The sequence below is a fragment of the Triplophysa dalaica genome, chromosome 4, assembly GCF_015846415.1.
Source record: "Triplophysa dalaica isolate WHDGS20190420 chromosome 4, ASM1584641v1, whole genome shotgun sequence".
Classification (NCBI taxonomy): Eukaryota; Metazoa; Chordata; class Actinopteri; order Cypriniformes; family Nemacheilidae; genus Triplophysa; species Triplophysa dalaica.
In genome coordinates, this window is record NC_079545.1 from 6,675,738 (window position 1) to 6,686,577 (window position 10,840).

Consider the following 10,840-nt stretch of genomic DNA (forward strand, 5'->3'; position numbering starts at 1 on the left):
TTAAACATTAAAAGAGCGTCGTTCCACAAATTATTTACGAGTTGAGGTGGGACACAACATAAATCCGAGATGAATGTTTAACAGTTTCTTTGAGTATGCCGTAAAAATATGTGAATTATACAAGTAATACACTTCGATTAATAAAAATAATGATAATTAACTTAACGTTATATACCAAATGTCTTCGGACACAATAGTTTGCACGGCGAATTGTTGCACACTTTCATAGATTTAATGACAAAACTCTACAAGAAATATTGAACTGGAGGTGTCAGAGACTTATAAATACTTTATATAAAATGCTTCTCTCTCTCGATTTCACGTATAAGTCCTTAAACCCATGCATCGCAAGTTGTTTGGTGATTAAGACAAAATAAAATAGTTTACGAGAAAAACGCAAAAGAAATACAATACATTGAAGATATGGCTGATTGCAGAACAGCAGTCAGCCTATTAGCGACGCTAGGGTCTGGATATCAGTTTTGATATAACTGACATGCATTTTAAAATTACAACAGTTATTGTGCCACATGGGAAGGAAGTTGTGGGCTGTGAAAGAGCCACAAACTATTGTCAAAGTGGTCCTAACTAGGCACTAACCCCAGGCGCCTACAGACAGACATTTAGGCTAGGAATGATACCCATGACCTTTGCGCTGCCAACACAATGGCTGCATCTAAATCGCTTTAATCCTATAGCAGGCGAAAATTAGCATGGGTCATGAATAGTACGTACAAAACCTCAATATGCAAAAACAGTCAGAACGAAATACACAGATGATCTTTACCAGGGGTTTTCAAACTGGGGGGCCTCCAGAGGGTTTCAAGGGGCCCCAGAAAATTTCTATGAAAAAGGGCTAAAGCAAAAATAGTATAAGTCTTCTTAACGTTATTATAGTTTCATTACTAATGAAGTGTTGATCTCTTTCTTGCTTCATGCATAGTTTTAAGATTTGTATCTTTAGTGAGTTATTCTCCCCATAGTTCCTTTTTTCGCACTAAAAGTGAAAGTTGCTGAAGTACATATACAGTACTTTTAAATTGAATTTGAATCCATCCAACAAATGTAGCAAATTGTTTTAATTTAGAAACAACATGTTTTCTTTATAATATCATATTTACAATTTATCTGATGAAGTTCAAATGTTTCTTTATACATAAAATTAAAGAAGCATATTCAGAAAGGGGGTCCCTCGCAATAGGTTCATCTTTTTGGGGGATCCTTGGCATCATAAAGTTTGAAAACCCCTGGTCTTTAACCCCTGGTAAATTAACAATAGTGGAAAACTGTTAGGATGACTCTTTAAGTGTTATAGATCAGTATATTTCTTGTGGTTAAATTGTGCTGTATAAATACACATTACATATTACATTTACGCATTTGGCAGACGCTTTATCCAAAGCGACTTACATTGCATTATCCTATACATTTGTTTTTTAAGTATGTGCAGTCCCCTGGGATCGAACCCACGACCTGAGCGTTGTTAGCGTCATGCTTACCGAAACACCAAATTACATTATTTCCAGTTATGTCATAACTCCAAGAGTATATGGCTCACGTGACATGTCCGAAATGTATTCAATCTGCACCCCTATATACTATAGAATGTCTTGTTTTAACGTTCGATAGATAGGTAGCCTACTAAATCTGATTCAGTACTGTCACAGTATTTGATTTTGGACACAGCCAATGCTATATCGTTGGAGCTACAGGAACACAAGATACCCAAGATGGAGGACAGGCATACATTATTTTTAACAGAATAAATGTGATGTGTGGCCCAGTGCAGATGTGTCTTTCATCACTTCTTCTTCAACACTTCAAAAATTGCCTGCAACTCAAAAATTCACTAAATCCTGTCTTTCCTGGCTGGCAAATCCAACATGTGCTGGAGTTTGTTTACACGTGTATAGATTATCATGGTTTACAGGAAACATAAAACCATTTTTGAATGTGATCTTCTGGTCCAAATGACCATTCTCCCGTCAACAGACACAAATTTCTTCTAACTGACATTCAAATGCCAGAAAGTAAAGGAATCAATCAAATGTTATAGCCCCCAGTAGAGATCTTACTAACTCAGATTCACAGAACAGTGACCTCTATGTGTAAGACATCTGTACCATTACTAGCTTCTGAGGAGACACTAGGCTGTTCATTTCCACCAAAACACGTCTGACGAACGTAATCCTGTCCTGGATGTACGGAAACAAGTCCTGGTTTCCCTGTTAACATGGATGGACCATGAATCCCAGTCATAGCAACCTGCTGGAAAAACTCCATGGTGGTGTAATCGCTCATGAAAACCACAGCAGGCTTGACAGGAGCTGTTACACTGAAGTCAGTTTGAGATTTAAAAAGATCTTCAGAGTCTTTGTTTTCATTGTCCACTAAAGCACTCAAAGCAGAGTTTTCAGTTTCAGCAGATTCCTCATTGGGTAAGGATGTTGAGCTGTCTGTTGTCTCCTCCAACGTGGATGTGCTGCATTCATTTTCACTGAGGAAGACGGTGGGTTTAACACAGGCTTCAGGTGTCAGAGAGGTGATGAGAGGAGATGCCTCCTTCCTGCTCTCTACAACACACACTGTGCTCGAGTCACACGCCTCACTTTCCTCCAACTTCTGTCTGTTGAGAGGCTCAAGGATATCCTGATAATGATAAAAAGCACAAGGTGGCCAAAGGTTACCCTTGCCTTTACTGTGGATTTATTTAACAAAACGAACAACCAATTAACATCAACTGATTAGCTTTTATTTCACGATTCCATTTGTGACCCTGGATCACAAAACTTGTCTTAAGTAGCACAGGATTTTTTTTAGTAAAAGCCAAAAATACATTGTATGGGTCAAATTATGGATTTTTGAGTTCCATAAAGATATTTTGTTAATTTGGATGGCCTGCTATAGCGCCTCTGATGGACAACTTTAAAGGCGTTTTTCTCAATGTTTCGATTTTTTTGCACCCTCAGATTCCAGAGTTAAAAACGTCTGTATCCCCGACATGTATTGTCCTATCCTTAATCTCATACATCAATAGAAAGCTCAATTATTCAGTTTTCAGATGATGTAAAAATCTCAATTACCCATAAATCACATTTCAGTATGAGGTTGTTTGGTCATTTGGTCAGAACATATAAAAGTATTACTGTGTGTTTTGGAGATTGTACAGTAGAACAATGAGCTAAGGATGATATTCAAGAATCATTTTTGGCTTAATGGTTCCATTAAGAACCTTTCAGATCAAATAATAAACTAGTAAAGAAGAAATTTAAGAACCTTTGACTTTAAACCAACAATTGTATCACTGATGGCATCACTTTGAATAAACATGTAATTTGATACACAAAAATGTAATACAATTGGGTTTTGAATTTAAAAAAATCTAATTGGGTTCCTATATAATGCATACCAATTCGTGGCCAATTTCGATTTTCTGAACTGCATTGCTGTTCCCAGGGTTTGGTATACTCGGCCAAATTAGCTTCTTGGCTCTGAAAATAATAATAATAACATACAATAAATACAATGTGCACATTAAGTGGGAAAAAATGCACAGATTTGTTGGTAAGTAAGTGTCCTTATAGATCATAGGAGTGCGTATGTGTCTACCTTTGCATAAATCGACAGCTGATGTGAAAAGCTAGTAAAAAGATGATTATTCCCACGATGACTGCGGCTATAATGCTGCTCAAGCCTGTGAATTCTTTATAAAAATAACAAATGCAGTCAGAGATGTTTAACTATTTAAGACTTCTCAATCTCAAACAAATATCATTGCTGTCCTTCTGAAGCCTCATGTGTCCAAATTCGCATTACTTTTTATGTGATGAAATACTGTGTTGTCCAATTTGACAAACTTTTAATTTGTTAGATATTCACAAAACCCAGTAATAAAAATAAGGATTGACTTATAATAATGATTTATGGCAAAAGAAAAATATGGAAAATACAAAAGATACAAGGGTTATTACCCAGTGGGTTTGTAACAAATGGTTTGGGATCGCTGCGTTCGCCTTCACCAGCCGCAGTAAATGCAGACAGTTGTACACGGTATGCACTGTTGCTTTTCAGATTCTGCAGCTCATAGCTGTTCAGACTGGGATCCACTTTGTAGGCTGCATAAAATACAAGTAAGAGTTTGTGTGACAATCACCGCCTCTACCCATAATTCAAACTGTCAATATTTGTTTACAGTATATTGGGACTAACATCATCATGTACTACACCCTGTCTACAACAAATGTCTGGTGGGTGTTAGCAGAAGTAAGTCACACTTGCTCTGCAATGGCAGAATATGTAAAGCAGACCTACAGTGGTGTCACAAACGCCCAAATTTATTCACATTTCATGACCATTAATCTGCTAAAATTTGTAAAAAGAATTTCCATGAATTGAAGTTTTGTTCATTTATAAAATAATCTGACATGTTCAACTAGAAACTTTACTTGAATAGAATAGAATCACTGTTTATAACATCTTGTTAAAAAACGCTATAAAATAACAGTCACGAAAATGTTTTTCATTCAGTTTCTTGTAAATTTGCGGTCTTTTACTGTTATTTGACATTTTTATTTTGAAAATGACAACAATAGTAATAACAAATAAACTCTTACTATGGATTTAAATGGCAGTAGCATACCAGAATTTACACTTACATGCTTCAGTGTTGTCCTCTGTGTAGTAGATTATGTAGCCTAGCAAAAATCCACGCAAGTCCTCCTCAGACACAGGGCTCCACGTGATCACTGAGGTATGCTGGGTAATGTTCAGAATGCTCACATTTCCAGGAGCACTGATAGGACCTGGAGCAGAAACACAGCAGTCCTTCTTTAAGCCTTATATTATGTGAGACAAATCTCCATTACTTTTTGCAGTTTTCAGCTATTCTTGTAGCTACTCAATATTTCTTCTTTATCTTTTGCTGGGTGAATATTGGAATAGATATAATGGCGTAAGTATAATTGTGTGCATAAGAGTGTTGTAAAACACAATGTGGTAAAGGAAACCATCTTCTCAAATTAAATTACAGTCACTTTTTAAAATATATAGATCACAGAAGAGACTACTGTTAACATTTGTCTACTTCTTTTTATACAGAGGTCACCCTTGTACTGAAATGAAATGTGAAAAGGTGGAAATGATGTCAGCATCAAAGAGGAACTACAGAAAGATTTTGTTAGTGTAGCCTAAAACTGAAAAGTCAGCAATGCTTTTGTAATGTTCTGCACAAAACATGAATGCGAAGATCAGGATCTATATGCAGAATAAAGCTGGGAATCATTGATAGGGATCAATAGTAATCAAGCAGACACACAGGAGAAACACAAAGACAGAAGATGGACAGGGACGACTACATAATACATAAACCATACAAAATATATTATTGACAGATGAATCCAATAAATTCAGAGTACATGACAATATATGGTCATAACTACTGTTTGTTCTTTGTACACTTCCTGGTTTATAATTTTAATAAAATGAAATGTTTTTTTTAATGAAATAGCGATGCAGCACTACATGGTGTCATTGCAAGAGACAAATAGTGTATTTTTTTTACTTCTGGTTACTGGTTATGGGGACATGACATCATTAAAAGGTGTGCTTCTTCAGTTAATAAGAAGAGACATTACAATGTACAATTGTACATTTCTCTGAACCAAAATATAACACCGTACTAGTAGTTTTTGTGAAAATCCTGCATAGTGCACCTTTAACGTAAACCGTACATGTCCAGTTAGACCAGCATCAAACCAAACTGGACAAGCAAAGAATTTCACAAATTGTTAATTTGAGTTAAATGAATGTTTGCACTGACTTCCTTCAGTGAGGTACGCTTGCGATGTTCCATAGGTCAGTTCACTGTCATTGACATTCTTCATGTTACAGGTATCATTGTATTGTCTGGTGTGCAGAATGAAGTTGTATCTCGTATAGGGCTGAAAAACTTCAGTACAAAAAAAGAATGAAAAATTATAATGTGTAGTAGTTGAAAGCATAGGTGGGATTCCTGAAGGAACAGTTCACCCAAAACAAGCACATGCATTATCGCCTTTTACTCCACCAAAAGATGCGGTTTGGTTTTTGTGTATAATGTTAAAAGGTCGAAACTAAACGAGGAAGCACACACATCTTTGGGTGAACTGTTCCTTCAATTCTATAAATACAATAGGTAACTACAGTAGATATACAGTTCATATATGGGCATATGAAAAAGGACAACATAAAATAGCACTAGGCTACTTGATAAAATAATAGGAACATTACTGCTCTCAGTTATCTTCGTAATCTCTTTGTGTGTCTTCTGTGTGTCTGCATAAAAAGGTCTGAAAGCTGGTATATTTCCTCTTTCCCACCACTCCACAGAGAAACACACTGTTGAAATAGAGCTGCTCCACCACAGACTGAAACTGTTGTTACTGGTTATACTGACATTGAATGGCCTAAACCAATCTGAAAACAAAACAACAAGGAAATGCTGTAACTTTACCGTACAGATACAGTAACATTATCGCAGCCTTCACTGGATTCCAAATCTATACATTTGCAAAACTGCAGTAACTTGAGCGTGTAAAAAAATACCCGTAAAAATACTGTAATATTCCAGCAGCTGGGAAGCCAGAGAAACATAAAATTACATTTCTGTACGGTAAAACTATATATTTTTTATGTTACTTTACACCCAACCTGTACATTTTCAGTCTATTTTTGTTTTTAATGCATTTCAATAACATGTGAAAATCCTATCAAATAAGAGTAAAATAGCAGTTGTTTTGCAGCAGTTTTATACTCATAGTATGGAACTTAGTAACCATACCTGTCGAAACATCCATGTTCTCTATAATTATAGTTGCAGCAGGGGACGATCCAGCGCTGTTGAGACCTCTGACACTGACGTTGTAGGCAGAATAAGATAGGAACAGGGTGAGGGATGAATCATTGGTTGTAAAGTTGCTGCACTCTCCTGTTAATTTTATCACTGTCACGTTGTAGTAAGTTACAGCCTCACTGTTTGCATGCTGAAGAAAAAAATGAGAGAATTCCAGATTTTTTCCATGATCAGGATCAAATAAGAATTAGTTAATATGTTGCTGTATTATTGTTTTATTACTTTCACACACCACACACTATCAGTCAAACTACCAACAGCCACTGACAAGAAGTAGCTTGTTTCTGTCACAGTAGGCCTATTTTTAGTTCATTACACTGAAACCAACTAATTTAATAACAATACATTCAGTCTTAATTCTCTGAGCTTTAATTTGTTCAAGTGAAAAATGGTAAACCTTATCCGTAATCAAATTTATAATCAAAAAACATCCTATTAGAAAATTTTGAATTATGATAAAACTATATAATAAAAAACTATATACAATTGTACTATAAATGCCTCATCCATTCAATTGGGATTTTGCGATTAACAAACAGTAATTGACTATAAAATGAAAAATGGCCCTGGAATATATGCCAGTACCTTCCACTCCAAAATTACTTTTCTCTGTCCTGCTGATATGAGAGGATTTTGTACAAGGTCTTGAATCTCATGCTGGACGGATGGTGCTTCTGTAATTTCTGAGAAATGCATTTTGTAACACAGTTTAATGAAACATTGAAGGTGTGTCATTTTTTGTCGTATTGACCTGTATAACAACAGTGTGAGGTTGGGATGGGATTTTCTGTATTTTATCGTTTATGCCACTTTGGTAAACCTTGTCCTCTACTCACCGCATGGGAGTCTGATGAGCTCACCAAAAGGACACTGGGAACACTCTTTATTGGGAATACACTGTACTTGCATCTCATAGGACAGAGAAGATGTCAAATTCCATATACTACATTCTCTGTTATTTATAGACAATTGCTACAGAAGAAAAGAGAGCAAAGTAAGTTCACTGTAATTCCATTGAATGTCAAAAGCTATACTTGGAGTCATTCCACACGTAGAACAATTGAGGAACTATACAAAAAGTTTTGTTCTTCATTAAAATAGTGGAAAAAATTTCCACCAGATCCTGAATGTGCCAAACAATAGCCAAGGTAAATTACGGAGGATACATGTACAGTATATAATGATTTGCATGCATATAGGACACAAAAAAATGGACTATGGAAGGTTAAGGATGCATTCCATTTAAGGTCATCATCTTTATGCCCTATTCCATTTATCTAAAGGTTTAAAGACTTCAGTTGGGTTATAGAAATATTTTGTTTGTATGCAAATTCTGTTACTTTTAGGAAACCCACAGAAGGCCCCAGATCTCTAACCACAAAGCCATACCACGGCCAGTGTACAATGTTCACTCAGACCTCGCTGGAGTCTGAAAAACTAACCCAAACTCAATTTGTCAATGTCAATAAAACATTGTCAACAAACAAACCACATGTAAAAACAATATACTACTTGAACTAATGATACTATTGTTTTATTTAGCACGAAAAAGGGGTTTAGAGTATTAAAACCGATAACAAAAGCAGAAAAAAAGTGCTATATAGCACTAAAAGTGGCTCTTTGCTCGTAATCATAAGGGAACCACTTTTAGTGCTATATAGCACCATATCTTGGTGCTTCAGTGGTTCTTCAGAGGTTCTTTGGGGTGACAGAGGTTTCGGTAAAGAACATGTTAATCGTCTGTATGGTTCTTCGGTGGTTCTATATAGCACCTCAGTCTTCCCAAAAAAAACGCTGAAGAACATCAGAAGCACCAAAATATGGTTCTATATAGCATTTAAAGTGGTTCCCCTATGATTATGAACCTAGAACCACTTTAAGTACTATATAGCACTACTTTTTTAGAGTGTACTGTACATAAAGCAAACGCAGAAAGGACTAATAGTGCTACAGATGTTATACTTTTTGTTCGGATGATGCTCATATTTACCTCTCTCCAAAATGTTGAGTTGAACTCTCTGTACTTTATTAAGAACTGCTTTATATACTTGCTGTCATCTGCCCAGTCGACCTGCACAGACATTTGGCCAGAGCTTCTTTTGAAAGTTACTTTTGATGGAGGACCACAAAGTGCTGAATTTAACAAAAATAAAAGATCCCAATGAAGAGAATTATTAGAAAAATCAGAACATTACTGAGTACTGTACTTTGATTGATCAATTAAATGGTTATCATACTCATCTGTGATAGGACACCACTGAAGCGTCTATATGTACAGTTCCTCTGGTCTTCACTTCCAAATAAAAAAGCTGACATAGTAGTTGTGTTTATTAAACGAAAGTTATTTGGGTCTGAAATCCTATTTTTCGGATGTACATCTGCACATCTGCAGTACCTCCTGCAAAGAAAACAGTGTGGATTGTTTAATTCAGTTTTACCCAGTCTTTCACCACTCCTCACTCACTCCAGTCTAACTCTTTTAAACTTGACATTAAGAGCAGTAGTCTTTCTTTTAGCTATAACCAATAGATGAGCATAAGTCTGTGAGCTACTGTAAATACATTTAACATTTTCATTTTGTTTCACACTCACTGTTTAATGCAGATTTTGTAGGAAGTTAAGACATCTCTTTCAGGTTTCCACTCGCAGATGTAATAAGGATAATTTATTTTTATAACACATGTAAAATCACCGACTCCTATGACTGAGATAAACAAAAATGTAAAAAAAATAGAACAGGCATCTAAAGTCACTTTTTAAAGAGAGTTTTTCTAAAGAACAGTAAAGTTAAAAAAAAGTGTTCTTCTATTTCTGTTATGGTAAAGAAATAATCTAAAAATAACTGTCAGGGAACCTTCTGTATAAGTCATTAAAAACATTTTGAAATGTTCTGGAAACCATTTTCTATGGTTTTTAAAACATTCTGTTTTTTAAGGCTTTTTTTAAGTTTGTATGACATCTTGCTTTGTAGTTTTGAGTCTTTCTTTGTTGTTTGTTTATAGATGCCACTTCTAAAGACTCTAGTGACTACTGTATGACCTTCATAATCACTCAATATGGATGTTTCTAAGGCGAATTGAGTAACATTTTAAAACATCCATGTACTTAAGAAAAACACAAGAGCTTCTCAGCCATTTCCTACCTTCAGTGAAGTTACAATTTGGGAAATATGAATACATTGTGTTGCAGTCAAACGGTCCTGAAATGTTAAATAATTTACATGGTAAATGAGAAAACAATTAACGAGCCTAAGAGCTAATATATATAAAAAAACATTCAAAAACAACGTATAAGAGAAATTTGAATTGCTTAAGCAGGAGCAAGTCTATGACAAAGACAACAGTTCTTCTAAAACTACAAGCTCTTTCACACACACAAACAGTTTAACGCATCACACGCACGGTACTAGTTTTGGGTTATTTAGTACTGACCTTTGGACGCTTCACCAACAGCTGTGCAGAGAGAAACAAAACCTGAAAGATTAAATAAATAACTTTAAGTTTAAGAAATAAACCAACACAAAAACAAAAAACACAAAGCACATTTTACTGTAGCATACGCTGGTGTAAAAAAAATCTAAAACACACGGTACCCAGAGTCAAATACAAAGCAGCGTAACGCTCGCGCATTGTCGCCTCTTCTGAGCGTCTGCTGCTCTAAATGAACTCATGCACCTTACGAGCAGACGGAAGAGTAAGAGGGGTATTCCCTCCTTTTAGGAAAGTTCTGTTTTACAACAGTTTAGCTCTCGTACACATACATTGCCCCAGAAATGTTTCCAGAAACTATGTTACCATTGACCAAATATCATCTGAGTAACCACATCATAAAGACGGTTGTTAAACTATGGTTAGTTAAGCAAAACCTTGAGTCATCTGTTTTTACCATTGTTAAACGGTCTGAGATTTTGGGGATAAAGGACAAGCGAGTTGGGAGAATGGATGGATTTAA

The 10,840-nt window shown here is 35.7% G+C and overlaps 1 protein-coding gene across 2 annotated transcripts; it reads right to left on the minus strand.

Annotated features, from left to right (window-relative positions):
• Positions 1-294: 294 nt before the first annotated feature.
• Positions 295-10,524, minus strand: LOC130419483 (interleukin-31 receptor subunit alpha). Of its 2 annotated transcripts, XM_056746263.1 has the most exons (16): positions 10,482-10,524; positions 10,321-10,362; positions 10,032-10,088; positions 9,482-9,593; positions 9,127-9,287; positions 8,880-9,022; positions 7,726-7,861; positions 7,475-7,572; positions 6,818-7,019; positions 6,268-6,453; positions 5,819-5,947; positions 4,656-4,802; positions 3,972-4,115; positions 3,610-3,703; positions 3,410-3,491; positions 295-2,649 (listed from the first exon to the last, which is right to left on the minus strand). In XM_056746263.1, exons 1-16 carry the CDS (start codon positions 10,516-10,518, stop codon positions 2,086-2,088), a joined length of 2,334 nt encoding a protein of 777 aa, XP_056602241.1. In that variant the 5' UTR covers positions 10,519-10,524; the 3' UTR covers positions 295-2,085. The 2 variants fall into 2 exon arrangements, with proteins under 2 accessions (XP_056602241.1, XP_056602242.1); XM_056746264.1 differs by lacking the exons at positions 9,482-9,593; positions 10,321-10,362; positions 10,482-10,524.
• Positions 10,525-10,840: the final 316 nt, after the last annotated feature.

Coding starts and splice junctions, on each gene's coding strand:
- LOC130419483 (XM_056746263.1), bottom strand. CDS start 10,518: ATGCGCGAGCGTTACGCTGCTTTGTATTTGACTCTGG. Junction 9,594..10,031: donor AAATTGTAACTTCACTGAAG/GTAGGAAATGGC, acceptor TGTTTATCTCAG/TCATAGGAGTCGGTGATTTT. Junction 7,573..7,725: donor GCTCATCAGACTCCCATGCG/GTGAGTAGAGGA, acceptor TGCATTTCTCAG/AAATTACAGAAGCACCATCC.